Here is a 27,222-nt window from a genome sequence, read left to right as displayed (position 1 = left end):
ATATTCCCTTATAGTAACAAAAATGGCCTTCTATAAATATATCACTTCTGTGTTATTCTTTCCAAAATGCATGATTTGGATATAATCATAAGGAAGCATTGGAGAAACACAAATTGAGGGACCTTCTAAAAAATAACTGGCCCCTACTTTCCAAAAACATGAAGGTAATAAATCTAAGAAAGACTGAAAAGTGTTTCAGGTTAAAGAAGATTTTTTAAAATGACAGTTGAATGCTACATGGGATACAGGATATTCTTTCACCATAAATGACATTATTCAGATAATTGAGGAAATTTAAACAAGGCTGGTGCATTAATATTGTATTATCATACTTTGACCATATAAGAAAATATCCTATATGCTAAAGTGTTTAGAGACCAAGGAGCATCACATCTGCAACTTACTTTCCAAGGGTTCTGAGGAAATTTTATACATAAGAGAACACTCACCCCCATATACTCACCCTCACACCCACCCCCCCCCCCCCAACACACACAGATGAGAGAGAGAAAAAATTGGCAAGGCAAAGTGTCACCCAAAACAGTAATGAAAAATACGAACCAATGATGTTAACATTTTCACATTAATCATTAACATTCAGGCAAACCAGGGAAAGGGCATACATAATTTTTTTTTTCTTTTTTTTTTGCAACTTTTTTATAAGTCCGAATTATATAAAAATAAAATATTTTAAAAATAGTTATTTCTCAATCTGAGCTGTTTGGGAAAGCTACTGCGGACAGGGAGGCAGAGGGAGAAGCTTGGGAAGAAGAGACATTTGCCATGGCTGAACACTTTAAAAAAAATAGTTAGATGTCCTGTCTGTCTAAATGATCTTAAAAAACCCGTGCAACTGAAATGGGGATATGTCTGCTGTCTCTAATGCATCAATTCCTGCAGAAGGAGCACCTTGGGGAAGGTTTACTGTGCCCTTCTGCTCTGTGGTCTCTCAGAAGAATGACATCAAACCCAAGTTCAAGCTGAAGGCACTGGTTTCCACGATCAAGGAACTAGAGCTCAAGCTGAAATCTATTCTAACAGTGAACCCAAGGATGAAGAAATTTCAAGTGGATATGACCTTGGATGTGGACATAGCTTACAACCATCTCACCATTTCTGAAGACCTGAGGAGTGTCTGATATGGGAATTTCAGCCAGAATAGGAAGAAGCAAGCTGAGAGGTTCAACTGTGCACTGTGTGTCCTAGGTGCCCCTCACTTCACTTCTGGCCGCCATTATTGGGAGGTGGATATGGGCACTAGCAAAGTATGAGTTGTGGGCATTTGTGAGGAATCTGTGAATCAACAGGGGAACATTGTACTTTCTTCAGAACTTGGCTTCTGGACTGTGGGTTCCAGAAAAGGAAAGGTCTTTGCTGCCAGCACTAGGCCTTTAAGTGTTCTCTGGATGAGTCCCCAGTTGTACAGAGTGGGGATTTTCCTGGATAAAGGTACGAGGTTCATTTCTTTTTATAATGTTAGTGATGGGTGCCATATCTACACATTCAACAAAATTTCTGTTAGCCACTGCATCTATTTTTTGCTCATAAACGTGAAACTCAAGATAATCAGAGCTTCCTGAGTATCTATCCTGTGATCAATCCAGACAAGGCCAGTCCCCCAATTTACTCTAGGCAAAGTAAATAAACATTTGAACATAATCATCAGTAGAAAGTTTCTGTATGCCCAAAGCCAGAGCTAAGAAGTTTTCTGCTAGATACACAAAAGTACAAAGGGATAGAAGGGAACGATTAGTCATTTTGTAAGCCATGAACAGAAAGCAATTCTGTTTATTAGGGGAAAATTACATTTTACTTTCAAAATTTGTCATGTTATTTTCTTCAGGACTTAGGTTTCTATTTATGTTCAATAAATATTTTGAAATTTCAAAAAAATAGATAAGTTATCCACTTATTATCAACCCAATAGAAAGAATTAGTACTCCCTGTGGTCCAGATTCTCATCTTTAAGTTATTTTTTATTTTTATTTTTAGATGGAGTCTTGCTCTGTCACCCAGGCTAGAGTGCAGTGGCGTAATCTTAGCTCACTGCAACCTCTACCTCCTGGGTTCAAGGGATTCTCCTGCCTTGGCCTCCCAAATAACTAATTTTTGTATTTTTAGTAGTCATGAGGTTTTACCATTTCACATTAAGAGGAATCAGGGTCCCTTAAAGTAATTGATTCCAGATCTGGAGTAAGGAATATACAAAAAGTGCCTGGAATAGTTCTATCTTGTACCGGAAGGCAAGAACACTACCAAAGATCGCTAAGACTTTGTCAACAGAGCTCGGAGCTAGCATAAATAATCTCTCTCTGGGAAAAGTTGAGAAGATTTAAAGATGATTAAGAATAGTATCCACAATATAGTGAGTTATAGCAAATATTTTAAAATCCACATTTCTCAAAGAAAGGCCCTAGTTAATTATTTTGGGGGGAATGTTAAGGGACCAAAGCTGTTATTTAAAAAAAACTATTAATGGAGGGTGAAAAAAATTAAACATTTGATCTGCTTTTTCTATAAATATTATACTTAAAGGTAATGAAATATTTGGGGACAGGAAATTTCTCTTTACAGAAGTATTCTAGTATATAAATGAATATAGAATTATGAAACTGGTTAGTAAATTAATGTGTCTAAGCAATAATTATCAATGCTGCCAACATCACTGAAGAATCATTGGGACATTATGTGCCTCCAGATGAAACGATAACCATTCTCTCTCAAGTAATATTGCCAAAACCAAAAACCAACAGGAAGTGTTAATCCAGATCTAACTCCTACTTTGCAGAAATTACAAGGAGCAGAGGAACATTTCAAACCACATCACAAGAATGTGAAGGGAAAAATACAGACTGTGGAAAACTTACAAGTTCAAAAGTTCAAAAGACTCAGGTTTTCTGAACAACAAAAAGCATAAGAGAAAAATGGAAGCAGAGGAAGAGAATCTATAGATTAAGAGAAATGTCGTAATTAAGAGAAATCTAAAAGACTGTCAATCAGTTGCAGTGTATGGAGTCTTGCTTAGTCTGACTTGTCCAGAGATAATTTTCCTACATAACCAGGGATATTGGAAAACAAATTCGATATTTCTTCATATTAGAGTATTATATACCATAACATTAGTTATGGTAATGTTATTACATTTGTTTACCCCCAAAAAGTACTTTTTTTAGAAGTACATACAAGAATATTTACAAATGATATGATGAATGAGATTTGCTTTGACATAATCTGGGCAGGTAAGGGGGAATGTAGAAGGCATGTGCCGGGTGGGGTGGAGGTCGCAGATAAACATAAAGTGAGTTTACCCTTGAGTTGATGATCGATGGAAATGTGTGTGGGTACAAAGGCATTTATTTATCTTTCCACTTTTGTATTTGTATAACATTTTCATAATAAAGAGTAAAAATTTTAGATCATGGGTAGGAGGATGCAGAAGATAGGAAAGAAGAGGAGAAGAGAGAATACTGGGCACCTGTTAGGGATGGGAAGCATATAAGGTGCTTTTTTGATGTGCTATTGAATTTAGTTCTCAAAACGGTCCAATGGAGTAGTTATGCTCATTTTTTCTTTTTCTTTTTCTCTTTTTTAACAAATAAGAAAAGCTGATGCTAAAGTGATTCAGTGATTTGCTCAAGATCTCAAAACTAGTACTTGGTAGACCTGGAATAAACATTCACCTCCTGGGTTCTGAGCCTTCATTTGTGTCACTCCAAATCCATACGATAGTGTTAGATCCAGTTAAATCTGGATTTAATTAATTACTTTACCATAAAAGGGAAAATCTGAAAATGAATTTCATGTATTGTTTTAACAGCTTTATTGAAATTATTAACATATCATCAAATACATCCTTTTAAAGTATACAGTTTAGTAGTTTTTAAGATATTCACAGAGTTGTGCAATCATCACCACAACCTAAATTTAGAACAATTTCATCCTCCCCCAAAGAAACTTTACATCCATTGCAGTTACTCTCACTCCCCAGTCCCTCCAGCTCCTCAGCCCTAGACAACCACTAATTTAGTTTCTGTTTCTATAAATTTTTCTTTTCTGGAAATTCTGCATAAATGCAATCAAATAATATGTGACCTTTTGTGACTGTTGTCTTTTACTTAGCATAATGTTTTTAAAGTTCGTCTATATTGTAGTTTGTATCAGTACCTCATTCCTTTTTATTGATGAATAATATTCCATTATAGGGGTACGCCATGTTTTCTTATTCATTCATCAGTTGATGGACCTTTGAGTTGTTTCTGCTTTTCAGCCATTATAAATAATGTCTCTATGAATTTTTATGTGCAGCTTTTTCTATGGACATTTAGTTTCATTTCTTTGGGGTATACACAGAGGATAGGAAATGCTAGGTCATATGGTAACTCTGTGTTTAAAATTTTGAGGAACTGCCAAATTTATTCTCTTTATTTATTTTTTCTTTTCTTTTTTTTTTTTTTTTTTTTTTNTCTCTCTCTGTCACCCAGGCTGGAGTGCAATGGCATGATCTCAGGTCACTGCAACCTCCACTTGCCAGGTTCAAGCAATTCTCCTGCCTCAGCCTCCCGAGTAGCTGGGATTACAGGCATGTGCCACCATGCCTGGCTAATTTTTGTATTTTTAGTAGAGATGGGGTTTCACCATGTAGGTCAGGCTGGTCCTGAACTCCTGACCTCAGGTGATCTGCCTGCCTCGGCCTTCCAAAGTGCTGGGATTATAGGCATGAGCCACCATGCCTAGCCCTAAATTGATTTTCACAGAGGCTGTACCAACTTTACATTCTCACCAGCAAGCATGAGTGTTCCAATTTCTTCACATCTTGGCCATTACTTGTTATGGTTTGTCTTTGAAATTATAGCCATCTTCATGAGAGTGAAGTGGTATTTCATTGTAGTTTTTATTTATAGTATTTTAAAATGACTAATTAGGTTGACAATGCATTGTTGAATACTAAATCATTATTACTTGAATTTTGTATCATTCTTTCATTCACTCAACAAATGTGTATTGGGTATCTTCTATATGCCAAACCATACAAAAGAAGAAATGACAGTTCATATGTTGTAACTGTAGGCAAGAATGCCAGTAGCTGGTGGGTTTAGTGGTGAGAAGTTGAACAGATTCTCTTCTGATTGCTTTCAGTTTCTCACTGAAATAATGAGCACCATGACTGGCTGAGAATCATGTAAGGGAGAGGTATTGAAGTTAACTGAGAAATAAAAATATATCTGAACCAAAATTGAAAAACTGAACTAATTGGAATTCAATTAATCTAACAAATATATTTTTTTTTTTAGTTTTAAAAATTGTTATGACTATACCATGCATCAAAATATATAAAGAATAATATAATGAATAGCTAGGTATCTACCATGTAGCTAAAAATAACTCATCAGTGAAACCAGCCTCTATCGGATGGTAGCCAACTCCATCTCTATTCTGAATTTTACTTTTATCCCCTCGGAGTTTTTTTTAGTTTTGGTTATGTTTTGTCATGTTAACACACACACACACATACACACACACCCTCACCCTCAGATACAGAATTAGAAGATGACTTTCTCAGCAATATGGCATTTACATCATGTACATTTTAACTTTATTAATGCAAATTTTCTCTCTAAAGAGATTGTATCAATGTATACTCCCACCAACAGTTTGTAATTTTTTTTAGCTCTTGATCCTGACCAATATTGACTGTTATCCAACATTTTAATGAAAATTGTTTCTTATAAGTTCAATTAGTAATTTTAGAATTTCTTAATAAGATGGGGTCTCACTATATTGCCCAGATTGGACTTGAACTCCTGAGCTTAAGCAATCATCCTGCCTCAGCCTCCCAAGTTTGCTGTTTTATAAGTTATATTTATTGGCAAATAGAAATAAAAATGATTTTTGTAATTTTACCTTAAATCCAGTAAACCTGGTGAACTCACCGATTTATACCTTGTCTCTGAATTCTCTTAATTTTTCTATATTAAAAAATACAGGGTTTTTTTGTTTGTTTCCATTAGGTGATGTGACTGACATAAGATAACTAGATTAAACACACCGTTAGAAAAGCAGAGGTTCTGTTTGTGTCCTCTCTTATTTCCTTGATCAGTGGTTTGTAGTTCTCCTTGAAGAGATCTTTTACATCCTTTGCTAGTTCTATTCCTAAGTATTTGAGTCTCTTTGTAGCAATTGTACATGGGAGTTCGCTCATGATTTGGCTCTCTGTTTGTCTGTTGTTGGTGTATAGGAATGCCTGTGATTTCTGCACATTGATTTTGTATTCTGAGACTTTGCCGAAGTTGCTTATCAGTTTAAGAAGGTTTTGGGCTGAGACGATGGGGTCTTCTAAATATATGATCATGTCATCTGCAAATGGAGACAGTTCAACTTCTTCTTTTCCTAATCGAATGCCTTTATTTCTTTTTCTTGCCTAATTGCTCTGGCTAGGGCTTCCAATACTATATTGAATAGGAGTGATGAGAGAGGGCATCTTTGTCTAGCATCAGTTTTTAAAGGGAATGCTTCTAGTTTTTGCCTGTTCAGTAAGATATTGGCTGTGGTTTGTTGTAAATAGCTTTTATTATTTTGAGATACATTATATTGATACCTAGTTTCTTGAGAGTTTTTAGCGTAAAGGGCTGTTGAATTTTGTCAAAGGCCTTCTCTGCATCTATTGAGAAAATCATGTGGTTTTTGTCTTTGGTTTATGTGGTGGATTATGTTTATATATTTGCATATGTTGAACCAGACTTGCACCCGTGGGGTGCAGCCTATTTGATTGTGGTTGATAAGCTTTTTGATGTGCTGCTGGATTCGGTTTGCCAGTATTTTATTGAAGATTTTTGCATCAATATTCATCATGGATATTGGCCCGAAGTATTATTTTTTAGTTGTGTCTCTGCCAAGTTTTGGTATCAGGATGGTGTTGGTCTCATAGAAAGAGTTAGGGAGGATTCCCTCTTTTTGTATTGTTTGGAATAGTTTCAAAAGGAATGGTACCAGCTCCTCTTTGTACGTCTGGTAGAAATTGGCTGTGAACCCATTTGGACCTGGACTTTTTTTGGTTGGTAGGCTGTTAATTGCTGCTTTGATTTCAGACCTTGTTATTGGCCTATTGAGGGTTTCAACTTCTTCCTGGTTTAGTCTTGGGAGTGTGCAGGTGTCCAGGAATGTAACCATTTCTTCCAGATTTACTGGTTTATATGCATAGAGCTGTTTATAGTAATCTCTGATGGAAAAACATTCCATGCTCATGGTTAGGAAGAATTAATATTGTGAAAATGGCCATACTGCCCAAAGTAATATATAGATTCAATGCTATCCCATTAAGCTACCATTGACCTTCTTCACAGAACTGGGAAAAAACACTTTAAACTTCATATGGAACCAAAAGAGAACCTGCATAGCCAAGACAATCCTAAGCGAAAAGAACAAAGCTGGAGGCATCACACTACCTGACTTCAAACTATACTACAAGGCTATAGTAATCAAAACATCATGGTACTGGTACCAAAAAAGAGATATAGACCAATGGAACAGAACGGAGGCCTTGGAAGCTCCAGCATATGCTACATCCCATGCTGCACAAGGCTTCAAACACCTAAGAAGGAACTGTGGGGGATAAAGAAAAACACAAAGACAAACATAACATAACATAGAAAAAGCTGGGCCAAGTGGTCTGGAAAAATGAGGATGTCAGTTTCTCCAGCCCCTACCTGTCTCAGAGCACTTTATTTTATATGTTCACAAAGCACATAGCAGAGGGAGGGTACAGTTACCCAGAACAGCCTGTGCTTATAATTCTCTTACTGTAGTTAACATACTTCAGCTAATAACTATCTTGCAGCAATGTTAGTGAAAGCTGGTTATCTTTCTCTAGGTCCCTCTGCTTTCTCTGAGACATACACATTCCCCTATTATGATTTTGCTTCTCTGGAGATCATCCAAAGTTCACAGCAGCCTTGCTGTGTGAACATGACAAAAACAAGCAATGAGGAAAGGATTCCCTGTTTAATAAATGGTGTTGGGAAAACTGGCTAGCCATATGGAGGAAGCTGAAACTGAAACTGGTTCCCTTCCTTACACCTTATACAAAAATTAACTCCAGATGGATTAAAGATTTAAACATAAGAATGAACACCATAAGAACCCTAGAAGAAAACCTAGGCAGTACCATTCAGGACATAGACATAGGCAAGGACTTCATGACTAAAACACCAAAGCAATGGCAACAAAAGCCAAAATAGACAAATGGGATTTAATTAAACTTCAGAGTTTCTGCACAGCAAAAGAAACAATCATTAGAGTGAACCAGCAACCAACAGAATGGGAAAAAAAAATTGCAGTCTACCCATCTGACAAAGGGCTAATATCCAGAATCTACAAATAACTAAAACAGATTTACAAGAAAAAACAAACAAACCCATTCAAAAGTGGGCGAAGGTGATGAACAGACACTTTTCAAAAGAAGACATTTATGCAGCCAACAAACATATGAAAAAATGCTCATCATCACTGATCATTAGAAAAATGCAAATCAAAACCACATTGAGATACCATCTCACCCCAGTCAGAATGGTGATCATTAAAAAATCTGGAGAAAACAGATGCTGGAGAGGATACGGAGAAAAAGGAACACTTTTACATTATTGGTGGGAGTGTAAATTAGTTCAACAATTATGAAAGACAGTGTGGTGATTCCCCAAGAATCTAGAAATAAAAATTCCATTTGACCCATTACTGAGTATATACCCAAAAGATTATAAATCATTCTATTATAAAGACACATGCACACGTATGTTCATGTGGCACTGTTTTCAATAGCAAAGACCTGGAACCAACCCAAATGCCCACCAATAATAAACTGGACAAAGAAAATGTGGCATATATACACTATGGAATACTATGCAGCCATAAGAAATGACAAGTTCGTGTCCTTTGTTAGAGACAGGGATGAATCTAGACACCATCATTCTTGGCACTGACACAAGACCAGAAAACCAAATACCACATGTTTTCACTCATAGGCAGGTGACAAACAGTGAGAACACCTGAGCACAGGAAAGGGAACAACACTTACTGGGGTAGGTGAGGGAGGTGGAGGGGAAGGGATGGGAGGGACAGGAGGGGGTGGGGAAGATGGGGAGGGATAACACCAGGAGAAATGCCTGATATAGGTGATGGGGGGGATGGAGAGAGCAAACCACCATGGCATGTATGCACCTATGCAACAATCCTGCAGATGCAGGATGTGCACATGTACCCCAGAACCCAAAGTACAAAAAAAAAAAGATAAAGAAAAGGGGAGGTTTATACAAACCACTGGCTCATAGAAGTTCTAAAATCTTTCTGGGCAAATGTCATCAGATCTTTTTACTCAGGAGTGTGAGAGTATTCCTTAATTGCACCCAGAGAGTGGGAACTGGATTTCCTGAGAGTCTCCATTTATTGTTCTCCACAGCTCTTGCTTTGACTCTCTGGAAGTTTCTTTCTTTTTTGTTAACCTCTTTGGCCACTTCTATGAGGGCATTGGAAAAGATGCCTTTGAGCAACTTCTTCAGCTTACTTTCTTACTTGTAGAAATCTGGGGGCCCAGAGGGATTTTTATATCTGAAACCATTTCAGCCCCTTTAACTCCAGGCTGATGCTTTTGTCAATTGAACTGTTTCAAATAATTTATGGATTTCCTGTATATAGTTTGAGTCCTCTCCTCTTCTTATGTGAAAAACCATATCCACAATTATTTTTAAGGCAAGCCTATTTTTCTATATTTAATTACGGGTAATTTAGGTGTTATGAAACACCTTGAATGGGCACCATTTCAGTTTTCTTCAGAGGTCTTAATAAAGGGTCTTATAGTTAGATCCTTGATCTCTTCTTTACCCTAAGGCCTTATTTTTCTGGCAAGACTATGCATTTAATATTTTCACAAAGATATATATTAATTTTAAAGTCTTCAGTTGCCTGAGAAAACTGGAGACAAGAAACTCAGCCAGACTCTTACGGTTTTTTTCTCAGTTTTGCTTGCAAATTGGCCAGTTATTTTCTAAGTTCATTTATTTCTTGAAAAAACTTATCATATGTAACTAAAATCAAGTAGACAATATGTGCAATGCTCTTCCTTCTTGCCCAATTTTGAAAATGTATTAGGTTCACTTCCTATCTTCCAAGTTACCATAGATGATAGTTTTACCAAACACTTTAACAGCACATAACACTGGTCTCCATTTTTCCAAACTTTCATAATAATTTTCTTAGATTTTTCTAGCCTCTACCTACAACTGTATCCCAAAATCAATGGCATATATTTTAGGCCTTTATTAGGCAACACTAGAAATAATAGGCATCCTAGCAGTATCTAAGATGAATTTCTACCTCAGCCATAGCTACATAATAATTCATTCCAAAACTCAGTGGCTGAATAACAATAAATATTTCTCTTGCTTTTCTGGGGTTTGGCTGATTTAGGCTGGTTCATGGCTGGATGGGCTTGACAGGTATCAGTTGGGCTCTAGAGGTTGGCTGACTGTCAACTGATATAATCTGGGCTTGCCCAGAGTGACTTCAGTCTGTTCCAAATGTTTTTGCATCTACCTTTTGAGACTGGTGGACAAGCATAGGTGTGTCTTTCTCAAGGAAATGACACAAATGCAAGAGAGCAAGTCAAAAAGTGCAAGGCATCTGGAAGCCATGGCCATGAAAATTCAGACTTGCAGACAATTTGAATGGTGAATAAGACAGGGTTTTACTGGGTGAAAAGAAAAAAGGGAAACAGGGACTCTTGCTAGGCCAGAGTCCTTGCTAGAGGGCTTCCTGCCCTGCAGTTGGAATTGCAGGTTCCACACAGGAAGAGGAGGGGCCAGGCTCCTCCCTGCTGCAAATGTCATGAACGTCTGTGTCTCCACCCCAATGCTCAGGCCGGTTGGAGTTTTTCTGGGGACCCACCCCAACTTGGCTATCTTGTTCTTCTCTCTAAAGAAGTACATCTAACTGCTGTTAAAATAAAGATAAGGACAAAGACCAATCTTAACTGCTTCCTGATGACAGGGGGCGCGCTGTTTTGGGGAAACAGCAGTCAGAGCTCCCTGAGAGGCCAACCTAAGGGTTCCAGCAGAAGGGGCCATTGTCAAAGGCTCTGGTTACATGACTGCATGGAGTTTGATGGCCTGAAGGCAAGAACAGACCAACTGGGTTATGAGAAAGCATGTATGAAAGCAAAACAAGGAAAGGTAAGGCAGCTCAAAAATCCTGAGGCCTTTTAGCAACGTGCACAGGGAGAGGGAGGCCAGAAGCCCTACTGACAAAAAAAACCTTTACCCTTTTGCTGTCATGTTGGGCTTCTGGGTCTCCTTCCCCTGAGCCCAATCTTAAGCCAACCAATTCAAGGTTTGGGAAATTAAGTTTTCCCTGTTTGGAGGATGCATCTGAGGTAACTATCTCATAGTACGGAGACACAATTACCTATTTGTGATGAGAGAACCAAGGAGGAGAAAGAAAAAAAAAGAAGACATATATTAAAGGAGTCCCAGGGATTTGAGATGCATTTGAAAGGAGTGCAGACTGAAGATGAATGGCTACCCGTCTAGAAAGAGGGAAGCAGGCATTCCTCGTTCCCTTCTCTTCCTAGCAGATACCTGCAGTAAGTGAGGGAGAGAAGGAAGAGCATCTTCTTTCTCTCTTTTGTCCCTGCATCCCTAAATCCTGGTGACTTTGGCAGATCCTGTCATGGATGTCAAAGCAACTTGCACCCATGAAGCAGGGGCCAAGGGTGGAATCATCTGTTCTTACCCACATGAGCCCTATATCTCTTGCTGTCAGTAGCCTTGAGTTTCCTAGAACTCATTTGTACCACAGATACTAATGTGGCCTTTATCCATGGAACAGGATGCTTGGACTTGGCTTAATTGGCAGGAATCAGCCATGCCTACCTGAGCTATGCCTTTTAACATCTGTGGTTGTCCGCCTTTGGATCCCTTAAATCCAGTTTTCTTTCTTAGGGCTTTGACCCAAAGCTTGGAATTGAATCTGGGACAAAATGCACCTTGGTGGGGGCTGCATGGACTCCTTATCATAAGCCAAATACTAAGGTGAAACTGCAGAACTGAGTCGTCCTCCCCCAAGGAAGAAGAAAGGATGTCTTATGATACACCCAGATAACTGGTGGCTGTAGTTATGCTTGTAGGATTTGGGTACATGGTGCTTGGCTTTGATTAGCTCCCTTTGTCTTACTTTCCCAAAAGGAAACCTCTGACTGATGAGCATCCTATTTATTCCCATCACCTGGTGGGATTTGCAGGATAATTGCTCAGAACTAGAATATTGATCCAGATTTTTACATTAGCTATCCCTCTTGGTCTTTCTGAGCTGCACCTAGAGATTGTTGATTGGTTCACAGGAACAAGCAGGGTTAATCTAAAATGTAGACAAAAACTGAAAAACAACTTGTGAATTTAGAATTTAATGACAAATGTATGATAAGTTTTGAAACATGATTTCTGTTTCTCCTGCCCTTATTTTGTTGAGAAAAAAAATTATAATAGGACTGAGTTGTTTGCAAAATAGACTTTAGTCTTTTACTTGGCCTGATTATTTGCATCAAGTACAGTAAGAATAATTATTTCTACATAGGCCTTTTGGATTGGCTTTGAGGGAACCCTGTTCCCCAAGGAATCTCAGATAAGGTCTTTAAAGCCCATCCCGGCCATGGGCTTGTATTCTCAAATACCTGTGAATTGTGTGATCCTCTTCTCTTAAGGTCTGAAGATAAACTGGATCTCCTGGACCTGTTAGAAAGTGACATTCTTTACTGACCACATGTCAGGAACCCTGTAGATGAGGGTATGAGGCCAGTCTCCCCACTGGGCTTATATTGGCTCTGCAAGTTGAGATTGACTCCTTAAAAGGAAGCATACCTTTCCAGTTAAAGCCTTGGTAAAATAACCACCTTCTCCAATTGCATCCTGTTGCAAAAGAAAAATGATTCTTACAGCACTGATGCAAACAACTATATTGCCATATGTTAAGAATACTCATTGGTAGTTTCCAAATTCTAGAGGAACTAGACAGAGAGAAACAAACATGCTCCAAATTTTGTTCATAAGAGCATACCTTAATCAATTATTAAAGGCTGTAAATAGTTCAAAATAAGTTTCCTTGACTCTGAAAAACAAAATATGGATCAGCAATATTCTAGGCAAAAGTCAAAATTGTTGCTTCAGCTTTCTGATTTCAGTCTATTTAGTTAACCCTGGTTTTGCTTGTTATTTGTGAATACTTCAGCTCTTTATGAGTACTGTGCATTTTTTTCTTTATTCAAATGTAACAATCTTCAAAATTATCAGAAGCCTATATTTGAGAGCACCTGTTAAAGTTCTATAACTTATTATCAGCCACCTTTTAAAAAGGATAAAAACAAGACAACGACCATCTGTGAATAGCAAAATGTCCAGGGTAGTTACAGTTAGAAACACACTTGACAAAGAAATTTGGTTATCTTTGTGGTTTACAATAACTTAACATAACAGCCTTAATTATGATTGATTGCATATAATTAGACGTTAGAATTTTAGACGAGCACAGGGCAGCTACTTGCATCAGTTCCCTCTCATTTTCAGCCTGGTCTTCGATTTCCCTTCTTTTCCCACAAGCTTTTTTTCTCCTAAGCTTTGCATTAAAATGATGTCTTCTTCCATTTCAGCAAGAAGTATTAAATATTTTGAAGATTGAGTTCTCAGGATATCTAGTCCGTAATATGGGAAGAAATAGCAATGCAAAAGTTATTAAAATTATTTATTAAGATAGCATAAAATTTGCTTTTCTAGTTTATAGGACATCCTAACTGGGATTCTGTAGTCCATAACATTTTTTCTAAAATGAGTCTTATTTTTATTCAACAGTGTAACAGTGATCCAAATGGTTGGAGTTGGGATATTCGTGTACCAGGCACAGAAACACAACCAGAGTAATATAAGAAAATAGAAGTTCATCAGGGAGGGGAGTAAGATTTTATAGTAGGAGATGATTTTAAGGAAGGGAGTATGGGAATCAGCAAACAAAATGAACAGAGGGGAATGGAACAGATAGGAGTTAGAATGAGAAAGCTGGCATTCAGACAATTCCGTAGTCTATATGTGTTCAGTATGCTAAGTGCATGATAAAAAGTAGTTTAATTCTTTTAATTAGCTAGAATGTAATTATTTCATGCTATGTATGCACATCAAAAAGTCACATCCTACACCTTAAATATATACAATTTTGGTCAATCATAAGATTTTTAAAAGTAGTTTATATGGGAAGCTTTTCTAAACAAAATATGTGGGAATAGGACCTCAGTTCTGAGATCTGACCTCACTTGTTTGTTGTTTCTTTCTAAATTTGTCTTTTTCCTGTAATGCCTACAGCCCTCCCTTTTCTCCTTCTTTCTCCAGCTGCTCTGTGTAAATTACATGCTATGAGATATGGAAGATAATTTCTCATCTTTACCACTTAAGTGTGGGTAGATACAAATCAGCAAGATTGGCCTGTTTTTCATAAACTTTCCACTGTTAACTGTCTTAAAGCAATGTAAACTCAAATGATCTTATGTCCTTGCACTCCATTTATAATTGATATTGTGAAAAGTTTATTCAAACAAAGTTGAAACTTAGTAATACAATTTGAGAGCCACAAGCACCTCTTTAATATGTTCTGAATAAAATAAAAGCAATTTTCTTTCTACATTATTCATATTGTAGTTTTAACATGTTGACTAGTAAGACACAGATGGTTCAAGGTTTTTCACTGAATGTAATATAAAGTTTTTGAGAAAAATGTGTGCTGTTAAGTAAATATCATTAAAGACAAAAACAAAATTATTTTAATACTCTTTTCAACTGCTGATGTGAAGTACTGGCCTTCAGTCAGTACATACTAATTGTACTAAATATGAATCAGTTCACACTAATCATTCCAAAGAATAAAAGCTAGTGGAAAAAGAGCTTTTAACAGTTTACTTGCATTACCATCTTTAATCCCTAACTTGAATTCAATATATTAAAGTAATATAGTATTACTTTAAAGATGCTTATTATCTATTTCAAACATCTAATGTATTTCTGTAACAGGGTTGTATTCCAAAATCTTCCTTTTTTGAAATAGCAGGATCAAAATAATTTATCCAAACCTTAAGAGTTTATAAGAAATATTTCAGTTTTTTAAAATGACCATCTTGTAGACATTCTTCTGATATGGCTTAAAAAGTACATTAATCAGTGTTGTCTGGGAATCATTTACATGATTTTAGTTAGATGTAGAGATATTTCATAATTCACTGCATATGTACTGTTTTTCATTCTTGAGGATTTTAAAAATTCATTCAACACATCTTTTCATGTTTATTTTCATGAAATTAGAATTATGCTAGTTATTATGAGAGGAACAGAGGAGTGTAAGACATGATCTCAGCCTTCCATAAACATCCAGTTTTATTAACAAGAGGAAATAGAGTCCCATAGCTTGGAGTATAGTCAAGTGTTGTGCTCAGAACTAGCGGTCACAGGAGTTGAACTCTTAGATTAGCCACTGAAAACGGGCTTCTTGGAGCGAGGTTGTAGGACAAGGTAACTACTTCCTGGATAGGTGAACTTCTTGCTGATAAGTCATACTACAGACATTTGTAAGCTTTGGGAGACTTTTTGACTGGGAATGCTTTTCTTTTTTTCTTTTCTTTTTTTTTTTTTTTTTAATTGTTTGAGATGGAGTCTTGCTCTCTTGGCCAGGCTGGAGTACAGTGGCACAATCTTGGCTCGTTGTAACTTCTGCCTTCCAGGTTCAAGTGATTCTCCTGCCTCAGCCTCTTGTAGCTGAGATTACAGGCGAGTACCACCAGCTAGGTTTTGTATTTTTAGTAGAGATGGGTTTTCACCATGTTAGTCAGGCTAGTCTCGAACTCCTGGTCTTAAGTAATCTACTTGCCTGGACCTCCCAAAGTGCTGGGATTACAGGTGTGAGCCACCATGCCCGACCTGCTTTTATTATTAAAGTTATGCTTACTTGCTTAAGAACCTCAAAACCTAGGGACCTCTATACTTGAAAGGGCAAAGGAACATGTATTTTTATATTACTAAAGAATAATTCGAATTTTAAAAGTTTATCTCTGAAATTTTAAATGATTTTTTTACCCATGTATTTAAAATATTTTCAAAATCATTTTTATTTATTTACATTTTTATATTTTGCCATGGATTGCTGTCTGTGATGTGTTATATGCAGTGTTTAGAACTGCTGTCTTCACTAAAATCCTTTCAGAAAGATCTATGGAAGGATGTTTACTTAGCTTAATCAAATATAAATAATATAATGAAAACTCTGCTACTTTGATCTATATGTAATAAGACTTACTCAAAAATTTTTAGGGTTACATACATTTTTAGAAGGAGAAAATGCTCTTTGCTTCAATTTTTTCATCAGCACTAGAATGGGAGCAATATAAAGAGCTTTGTTCATTTAGAAAAATAAAAATAGTAGAGCCCCATTTTTCAAGTGTAAAATATTATTCACTTCCTAACTCCTCTGACCCTGTTTGCAGCTCTTAATATTGCTTTGCTTGTCAGCTATTTCTCACTAAATTTCTATGCGAGCTGTCATTAAACATCCTGAATATCACACCACTTATTCTCTCTGTGTGCTCTACTTTTCAATAGCGATACATCTTCCATTGCATTTGATTTCCTAGTAAGCGACCAAAGAGTTAGTTCTGATTCTCTGCTGTTCTCAACTTTCTGATCATACCCAACTCTAAAACCTTTTTCACTCTTTGGCTTACAGTGCATAAACTCATCTGTTTCTGTTGTTCCAGTGGTCATTTTCTTTGCTTGTCTATTTGTTTCAAGTCCCATCTACTTTGAACCTATAGCGAGACAAGTAACCTCCAAACCTTTTTTTTTGAGACAGCGTCTTGCTCTGTTGCCAGGTGCCAGGCTGGAATGCAGTGGCGCAATCTAGGCTCACTGCAACCTCTGCCTCCCGGATTCAAGCAATTCTCCTGCCTCTGCCCCCCAAGTAGCTGGGACTACAGGCGCACGCCACCACACCCAGCTAATTTTTGTATTTTTTAGTAGAAATGGGGTTTCACCATGTTGGCCAGGATGGTCCCGATCTGTTGACCTTGTGATCCGCCCACCTCGGCCTCCCAAAGTGCTGGGATTACACTGTGCCCGGCCATCAACCTTTTAAATATAATATCTATAAAATGAAACTTTATAGAATGAAAGCCTGCACTGTCAATTCCCTGTTCGGTTACTCTGCCCATATTGACTACCAGGTATCCTTACTCAATTTGTCCATTCCAACAGTGATACATCAAAATGATCTGAATACAGTCTACACTCTTAAATAATTGCATCTGGCTTATACACAGAATTTATGATTTATCTGTATCCCAAACCTCAGCATCATGCAATATACCCATGAAACAATCCTACACATGTACCTCCTGAATCCAAAATTTAAAAAAGGGAGAAGACACAATTAATACTGAAGTTGGTCATGTCTCTTGGTGAGACTACCACTGCTGAATCTGGTCCATGTTGAGCTTGAGCTTCCTCTTCTCTGAATTAGTATATTTAATTACAAAAAACACATGTTGGCCCATATAGGTATATACATATACATACACACAGACACACACACACACACACACACACACACATATATATGTGATCTAATTCTGTACTTTACATGTTTGTATCTCTTCTTTCAAAATAAACAGAATAGTAATGAAAAAGCTTTAAAATATGGATTATCCTCTGAATGCATTTAATGTATTCCCTCTAACCCTCCCTTTAAGGCCCTAAATAGCAGACAGCCTCTAGTAGATCAAGCCAGAAAAAGATGCCAACTCTCCAAACTCATGGTCCAAAGTAGATTTTATGAAGATTTTATTGTTGGCTCTTGATTTAGCATTAAAATTTGTAAATATGCAAAAAAGTGGTAGACACAGGGGAATATGTTACATAAATTGTGATTGAAAGAATAGTGGCAATCAAGGGTCTGGTTTTATTCTTGTCTCATACATTGTACAATGATAAAATGTTCTTCAAAATGAAAAATTTGTGTAAGTCATTTCTGGTATGCATTCATTGTAAAACTATGATCAAGCATATTAAAGTAAGAATTAAAAGATGCAGATCTAAGGCTTAGCTTTCTCATTTAATAGAAATAGCTGTTTCAAGTATCAGATTCTTTAGCTTCCTTTTGCCTTTATGTATGAGACCTTGACATTTAAAGTAATAGTACTCATTGTCGACTTAATTGTAAACATAAAGACAAACTTGGGCACTTACATCATGCAACTGTACTTTCTGGTCAGTCAGGAGATGCAGAACACACCTGTATTACTTTTTAAAAGTTATCAAAAGAACATAAATTTTGTATACATATGTGTATATAATAGTTGTTTTTTTCTCAGAGACCTCATAGCTCTGTGAGAATACATCTACACACAACATTTAATACACAGTGACAGACAGCAATTCTATTTTAAAAGTCTACAGAGCAGAGCCACTTAAATTGTTTTTGTTATTTTCCAATAAAATAAATATAGAAATTGAGAGTATTTAGTAAATTTTATAGCAATTCAATAATATTTGTTGAATGAAAACAAATTTAAAACCCTTGACTTATATTTTATATGCCTTTGTTTTGTAAAGATTGTTGTTTATGATTATTGGTTTTTATGGTATTTTATGAAAATATTGGTCCTTGAGAGATTGAAAATTAAAGCAAAACAATTTTTTAAAAAATAAAACAACTGGTCTTTCACCTTGGGGAGAAAAAAGAATTTTACCGTTTAATGATGTTGTTTACTAATTTGTTTCATACAATAGGCCTTATAATTATTATCCCCATTTTACAGTTGGAGAAAATGAAATTCAGAGAATAAGTGACATTATAAAGTCTTGCAAATGGAAAAGCATTCATAAGTTGTAAATATGTTTATCGATTTTGAAATTAAAAAACATGTCTTCATAATCATCTGCTTTTAAAAGTAAATATAGATTTAAAATTGAACAGTATTGTTAATTTTAATTCCTATATTTCAAATAAAATTAAATTGTGGCAGATGCACATGCCCTTTTGATTATTTGAAAGCATTCATTTGATTGCATTATTTTACAGCTGAAATCTATTGTAGTGCTTTGATTTTCTGATGTAGGGAATGTAAGTATAGAAGGAGTTCAGATTCGTTAAGTTTCACAAACACTGGTTCTAAAATGTATCTGCTATATTTTCAAGTAGGCTGGATCAATATTAAGATAGCTGCCTTCTACCACTTGCTATCACTTGGAGAAATGCTCATCAAATATGTCCTAAATCATATTTCATGTGTTGCTTTTGGTATTATATTTGTATGTAGATTATATATTATATTGTATATATTGTAAGATTATATTATGTTATATTCTGTACTGAAATGTAGAATATGTTGTGAGATCCAAAGACTCAGAACAGCATCTAAATTTGTAAAGAATTGTTCAAGACTATTGTAATGCTAAAATTTATCACTAAACGTATTTAAACAAGGCCTATATCTTTTAGCTGAAGAGGCTTTAAAAAATATATTTTTCTCATTATAAGACAAGTACATATTTACTGTAGAATATAGAAAAGATGTTGCAATGCTAAAAAAAGAAACTAAAATTACCTGTAGTTACTTCATTTAGATAAAGGCACCATTAAATTTTGATCTTATTCACCATTGTTTTCTTCAGCGTATCAAGAAGTTCTTTGCCCATAACAAGTCTTAATAAATATTAGAGAATAAATAAATGAATGAGTTAGTGAACAAGAAATGGATATATACTCATGACTTTTTTTAAACAAAAATTAGACTATAAGTATTGCTTTCTAACTTGCCCTTTTCTTCACATAACAAAAAATCCCTAGCAATTACATGTATTCAGTATTTTCCTACAATAGCATTTTAATAGCTGCATCATATTCAAGTCTATGAAAACAGATTACTAACATTTGTTGAATTAGAATAACATATCTGCCATTGATACTGCCCTGTTTTGAATTTCTACTGGATCCCGAAATATCTAAAATGCTTTGCAATTGGAGGCAATATACCCTTCAAGCCCTACCTCTTCTTGTCCCACTTGGGCAGTTACTTACTATTTTCCAGCAGTGACACCAAACTCTCTCCCTATGTGGGCTGCCCTGTTTACAACACATCTCTTCCTTCTGCCTGGAATGCTCATCCCATGTCTCTTTCCTGAGAGCACATATGCAGCCTTCCAAATTCAAAGCAAAGATTTCACTTCTGGATCCTTTATCACAGTGACCTTAGGAATTAGCATAAATCACATAGAACAAGCCATCTAATAGAGCTGGAGAAAACCGAAGTTTTGTATCAATTCAGAAAGACAAAAAGGAGCATTTGACAGTCAAATCCCTAGGCAACATTATTTCCCTGTTGTCCTGTTAATAAGAAAAAGCCATCTAAAACAGCATATTCTTTTCTTGTCTTCAGGAAACAGTGGCATTTAATTCTTCCCTTCTGAGGCCCCGTGTGATTGGAGAATGGATTGGTAGAGAAGAAAATGATGCGGATCCCCTAGCCGCTGAAATGCTACAGCCTCCAATTCCAAGAAGCAAAAATGACCAATGGGAAAGTGAAGATAGTGGCTCTAGCCCTGCAGGAAGGTGAGATGAGCTGTCTGCTAAGGTGCTATATTACTAGTCATTAAAAGATAAAGGGAAAACAAACCCAAGTTCATGGCTTTTATGAAATCCCTTTTAGCAATTTTTTAAATAGAAAATTATGTTAGTCTCTACATAGGATAAAAACATCAATTGCTGTCTTTTAGAATGAGAGTTTCAGACCTGCTTTGGGGTTTTGGTGTTGATTTTTTTTTCTTCCAATCTAGATCACCATATCTTTGCTGCTAAAACCAAATAAATAATTTCAAGGGTACACTGCCAGCCAAGACCTACTATAATATTGAACAGAGAGTGGCTGGCTGTTAAGAATTGGAAAGGAGGGACTTCTGATGTACCAGAAAGATATCATTAATCATCAGGGATAGTAAAAGTGTTAAATGTTTAATAGACCATAGGAGGCAAAGTTAATGGTGACCATAAAGAGAGAGAAACTCAGTTAGAACCATTTAAATGTAGAGTTGATAACTCTGATTGAATGTATTTATTAACATTTTCTTTTTATAAATTTTGAAACTACTATCATATGTAAATCTGAAAGTCCAAACTTTTATTTTACTCAGATCCCTGATGCTCAAAATGGTGGCTAGAGGTTTATCCTAAGTTCCCATGTGCTGCTAGTAGTGAATGAATGTTGAAATGTCCAGATCTTATTTATTAGAAAAACAGTAGTCAGAGTAATACTTTTTTGTAATACCAGCTGCAATAAGTGAAACTCAAAACAAAAATGAAAACTGCAAAGTGTCTGGGCTCTGGGGTGAAAAAATATCATGGGAGGCATGGCTTAGACAAGTGCAAAAACAAATACTCGTGAATGGAAATGTGACAGCAGGTTAAACTTTCTGTGAATGTTACCAGCTGACCATTGCAGAAGAGTCTTCCCTATGCATAGCATAGCCACAGTAACTTGGTATTTTCTATGTTAAATTTAGCAGCAACCAATAACTATTCTTTCTCAAGGAGAAAATTGTATTTTCTACAGTGTAATAGCTTTCAGGGGTTCTTTGCAGTGACTTATCACTTGGCTGCAGGGAAGAAAATTCAGAATACTCATTAAGGTGCTTCAGACCTACAGAAAATTGATTCTATTTCCATGAGAAATAACTTTTAACTTATTTAAATAGTTGAAGTGTCCTGTATGAGGAGAAGAAAACCATTTATAAAGATCTATTTACCTTCTTGGTGAAATGCCAGATCAATTTTATCTGTCAACGAGGGTAATTTTTTTTTAATACCAGGCTTATAAAACCTACTGGACCTTTATCTTTATTCACCGGTAGATCTTCAGTTCTTAAGTGTAAAATAGAGAAGTGTCAACTTTGATTTTACTTTCATTTAGTCATAATAATAATCAGAACTATTTATTGCAAATGGTAGTGCTTCTATTTTCTTCCTAGCTTCAGTGAGCTCTTATTCCCACTTGACTACTCAATAAGGGGGAACCTTTTCTCTAATCCTAGTGGAATCCCTTACCTGGAAAACTCAGTCCATGAATGTGTCTCTCAAATATTTGTTTTAATTTTATTCATCTTTCCCCCCCTCTATCTTTAAATTAAAAATCGAGGTATTTATTATGACAGGAAAGAGCTGGTGAAATTCTGCCCAAGTGCCCCATTAGAGTAGAAAGAATACATGTATATTTGAATTAAATTTCAAGAACAGCAATAAACTATGGACTAGAAACTATATTTTCTCCATCTTCTAATACAAAGCAAGATTTCTGAATTTACACCAGCATTAGATTTGACTTGGATGAAGCAGAAAGAGTTGGAGAAAATCTTTTTAATGGCTTCAGAGTCTGTAACTATAGTATTAGCTTTTACCCTTAAATAGGAATGAATGTGTACTATACTTTAATGACTGACCGACATTAGTCAGTGGGGTGTTATGGCTCAAGAGGAGGCATTCACATATCCAGGATGTACCTCTTGTATTCTTTGAACACATAATGATATGAATTACCACTTAGAAGCTGCTCTATGTGCTTTGCATATCTTAATCCACTTCATCCTTATGAAAACATTATTTTTCAAAAATGAGAAAACTAAGTCCCAAAGTGGCTACATCCCCATCCCAACATTGGATAGCCATTAGGTCACTAAGCTGGGGTGCCTTGCTTCAAATTCTGTGCATTTAAATGCTTTGCTCTACAGTCTCTCTTCAGAAAGCTGTTTTAAGATTGCTGTTATCATTAAGCTGTAGGTTCAGATCTGGGAAAAAGGGGCCTCAGAACCCTCAGTGCTCTTAGATAAAACCCCCTTGTTCTGATCTCACTCAACACTGTCTGCATGAACACCCCTGCCTCCCTGCCTCAGGCTGCTATTTTTTCTTACTGGTTGTAGGATTCACAAGCTGTGGGGCTGGAGTCATTCTTTATCCTCTGCTGCTTCCAGATCTTGCCCCCTCCTCCCTAAAACAATCTCTAGTTATGCATCTTGTTCTGAATTTCCCAGTGTGTTAATTTTCCACATCTTCTTCTAGCAATAATTTGCTTACTGCCAGCCATTCCCCTTTCTCTGAATATACAAATATCTGGCTCCTGTCACTCTCCCCAGTAGCCCTGCTGTATTGGTGAAATCAGCTTCAACACCTTTGGTGATCCCTCCCCAAACCTGGCCTCTCACTTTCTTTGGCTACTCTTTGCCATGTATCTTGAATTCCACCCTGCCTCCCCCATCACTCCCTCTGTCATATCCTAGACCTTCTCATTCTCATTATCTGCAAATCCATGATGTCAATTTCAGGCATCTCACTCCCTGACTTCCGCCTCTCATCTTTCTTTCTAGTTCATTGCGTCTCACACTCAGCTTTAACTGAGACCTCCAAAACACTGAGACTGCCAAAGTTTTATTTCTTCTCACCCACCTACTTCTTCATTTATTTTTTTTCCTTATTCAGGTTTATCTATGCCCCATCATGGTAATTGGTCCCTTGGGTATGCCCTCAACTCTTCTGCTACACTTTTCCTGTTTTACTCTCCTGGCAAAACTCTACGTGCCTAAATCTAATTCTTTGCCTATTCTGTGGCTAAACCAACCTGGGCTAGAGAAGGACACATGGCCACACTGGCCAGTGTCATTGAATTCACAACCACTGAACTTCAGGGACACACTGGTACTACCTGGTGATGCTGCTGCACCTGCCTCTGCCGTTCACATGCCCATTCTCCTCAATGATGACATCATGTTTTTCCTGCTCTTCTCCAATCTCCAACCTTTTCCCCCCATTCTTATTCTTAACTAATGACTCTGTTTCCTGTTTCACAGAGAAAATAGCTGCGCTCATGAAGAACACCTCCATAAGCTTCCTCCAGTAGACTTTCTGTGCACCTTGCTCATTTGTGCCTAGGATTTCTGCTCTTCCCCATTGGTTATGGGTGAGCCACTCACGCTCCCGCCTAGCGGAAGTTCCTCCACTCAGTGCTAGATCCTTACTCTCACTCACCCATGTAAGCTCATCACTTATCTTCATTCCCAGCACCATTCCTTTCTCCTAGATCATTCCCATCAGCATGAAAGTATGATGGGACTTCTCTCTAAAAAATGAAGTCTCCCTGGCCCCAGCTATTAATTAATTGTTCTCTTTCATTCACTTTTCAAAGAAACTTCTCACAGTATTTTTCTTGTGTGCACTGACTCCTCATTTTGCAGTCTTTTCCAAACAGAATGTTATTTCCACCACCTACTGAAAGCAACCTTGTCAGTGTCACAGGATGACCTCTTGTCCAAGTTGCCCAGTGTCATTCAAATGACCTCTGCCTCTTGTAATTCCAACCTCAAATCTCAGCCCCCATCTTACTTTACCTAACTGCAGTGTTTGAGATTTCATCTCTCAGTTATTTATTCAAATATTTTCCTTGCAATCCTTATCTGTAATTGTGAAATTCAAAATGCTCTGAGAACCAAAGTTATTTTCATAATTCATTATAGCAAAACCTGATCTGAACCCTGCAGATTCTTTCTTTATCCCACTCAGTGGGAATGCTGATACATAATGATGTAGAAATACTGATGTATTTGATTAACAGGGTGAGGCCACAGACCCTCCTGAAAATATTAAATAATACAGAGTTTATTCAGCAGGACACATCCAGCCCCAAGGATTCTAGAAAAACACTTATAGTCCTGGAATAAAATTCTAAGTTTGTATTTCGATAGATATACTCTTTTTCTATAAACAGGCATGTTTTGAAGATATGTTGGCCTTTTAGAAATAATTATGTTTTATAGATAAACATTTGATTATGATTATTAATATAAAGTAACATTTCAAGATGTAGCATTTATTACTTTTGCACAAAATATTTACTATTGAACCATCCTATATATATATTTAGGCACATAATAGGCAGAAGCAGTTGTCACAATGTACGTATAACATCTACTTCAAACAGTTGTACTTTATGAATTATTATTTAACTCCTAAGGGGAAAAATTGCCTTAAAGCTGTAACTTTCTTTTACATGAAAACATAAAATATATTTGGTAAGCATAGAATATTATAAGGCATAATATTCTATTACCTTTTATTAAATTCACAATATAAAATTTAACGTTATGATGGGAAATTTAATTGATTTATTAAACAGTCATAAATAGAGCTATTTGCCAGGAGCTATTCTACATTTGTTAACCCTTTTTTTTTTAAGGAGGTGAGTTAAATTTATTATTTTAAAATATGTAATAATCCATTTTCATGCTTCTGATAAAGACACACCCAAGACTAGGCAATTTACAAAAGAAAGAGGTTTAATGGACTTAAAGTTCCACATGGCTAGGGAAACCTCATGATCATGGCAGAAGGTGAAAGGGACTCCTTACACGGTGGTGGCAAGAAAGAGAATGAGAGCCAAGTGAAAGGGGTTTCCCTGGATAAAATCATCAGATTTCGTGAGACTTATTCACTACCATAAGAATAGTATGGGAGAAATTAACCTCATGATTCAATTATCTCCCACAATAAATGGGAATTAAAGGAGCACAATTCAAGATGAGATTTGGGTGGGGACACAGAGCCAAACAATATCAAAATAGTATATATAACAATGAAAATATGTTCAAAGCACTATCCTTGAACCAGAGCCAAAAAGAACAAGGTACATTTGGGAAACCGTAAACAGTTTTGTGCAACTTCAATATAAACAAGGTGGCCACAAAAAATGCAAAGTATTAAGAAATGTCTATGTTATATTAAAGAAACAAGATTTTATGCAACATACACCACAAATTTATGAAGAATTTTTTTTCCCATTTATTTTATTGCATTTTAGGTTTTGGGGTACATGTGAAGAACATGCAAAATTGTTGCATTAGGAACACACGTGGCAGTGTGATTTGCTGCCTTCCTCCCCATCACCTACATCTGGCATTTCTCCCCTTGTTATCTCTCCCCAGCTTCCCACCCCCCACCATCCCTCCCCTATTTCCCCCCAACTGGCCCCAGTGTGTAGTGCTCCCCTCCCTGTGTCCATGTGTTCTCATTGTTCAACACCTGCCTACGAGTGAGAACATGCAGTGTTTGATCTTCTGCTCTTCTGTCAGTTAACCCTTTTTAATAGTCCAACCACCATATATTAGAAGTACTACTATAATCTGCATTATGGATAAAGATACTGAGGAAAAGAAAGGAGGAATGACTCGCCCCAAATTATTCATCTTATAGATGAACTATATTTGATTGTCATTCAAATCAGTGTCTATATCCCTTCTAGTAATCAAAAGCTAATGGGGCTAAAATATTACATGAATATTGTTATTTTAAAATAATTTAGGTGTTAATTCCAGCTTAACATGTTAAATTTATCAGCCAAGAAATCCAAATTAAAATTTTGTTTTGATTGGTTTTGTTTATTTCTCAATGAATAAAGTTGGTCAAGGAAGATTTTAACATTGTTATATTGTTTCTTAGTTTAAAAGACATGTAATGCAATGCAATGATGCAGAGGACAGATGCCGCGGCAAGAGACTGGAGCTAAATAAAATTCTCCCATCCATTTTCAAGTGAATATTTATATTATATATACACTTTTAAAGAGTAAAAATAATTTTCTTTGATCATTTGGAATTATATCAAGGGTTACTCAAATTTAAAAATTACCTGAAAAGGGATGCATTTTTTCAACATCTTAGCAACAGTCCTATTTATGTTGGGAAACTAAGTTGGGGTAGAAGATAAAGTTAAGATAAATATTGTTAAGATGTGTATGCTTTAATATATTTATTCTTATTTTTTCCCTCAACTTTTTACTTTTAAAAGTTTCAAACCACAGAAAATTTAAAAGTAATAATATCAAGATCCACATTCCCTCCACCTGTATTCACCAATGAATATATTACCATCTTTATTTTATCTATGACCTTTATCTATGTATCTATCATCTAGCATGTAATAAAGGATCATGTGTGGAATCTAGTTGTCAAGTCTTTTGAGTCTTCTGTAATCTACAACAGTCCTTTGCCTTTTGTTTCTTTTCTGTGACATTTACATCCCTGAAGACTACGGTCCACTTACCTGGAAAAATTTCCCCAAATCTGC

The 27,222-nt window shown here is 36.3% G+C and overlaps 1 protein-coding gene and 1 pseudogene across 4 annotated transcripts in view; both read left to right on the top strand.

Annotated features, from left to right (window-relative positions):
• The window catches only part of CUNH8orf34 (chromosome unknown C8orf34 homolog), a 440,182-nt gene that overhangs the window by 146,908 nt on the left and 266,052 nt on the right, over positions 1 to 27,222 (top strand). For all 4 annotated transcript variants that reach the window (XM_017544836.2, XM_017544823.2, XM_017544830.2 and 1 more), the window contains one exon: positions 20,501 to 20,673. In XM_017544836.2, coding sequence (XP_017400325.1) covers positions 20,501 to 20,673 — 173 coding nt within the window. The remainder of the gene's footprint in view (positions 1 to 20,500; positions 20,674 to 27,222) is intronic.
• LOC108315488 lies at positions 784 to 1,645 on the top strand (annotated as a pseudogene).

The sequence above is a fragment of the Cebus imitator genome, unplaced genomic scaffold (assembly GCF_001604975.1).
Source record: "Cebus imitator isolate Cc_AM_T3 unplaced genomic scaffold, Cebus_imitator-1.0 Scaffold9, whole genome shotgun sequence".
NCBI classification, from domain to species: domain Eukaryota; kingdom Metazoa; phylum Chordata; class Mammalia; order Primates; family Cebidae; genus Cebus; species Cebus imitator.
This window is presented reverse-complemented; position numbering and strand designations above follow the sequence as displayed.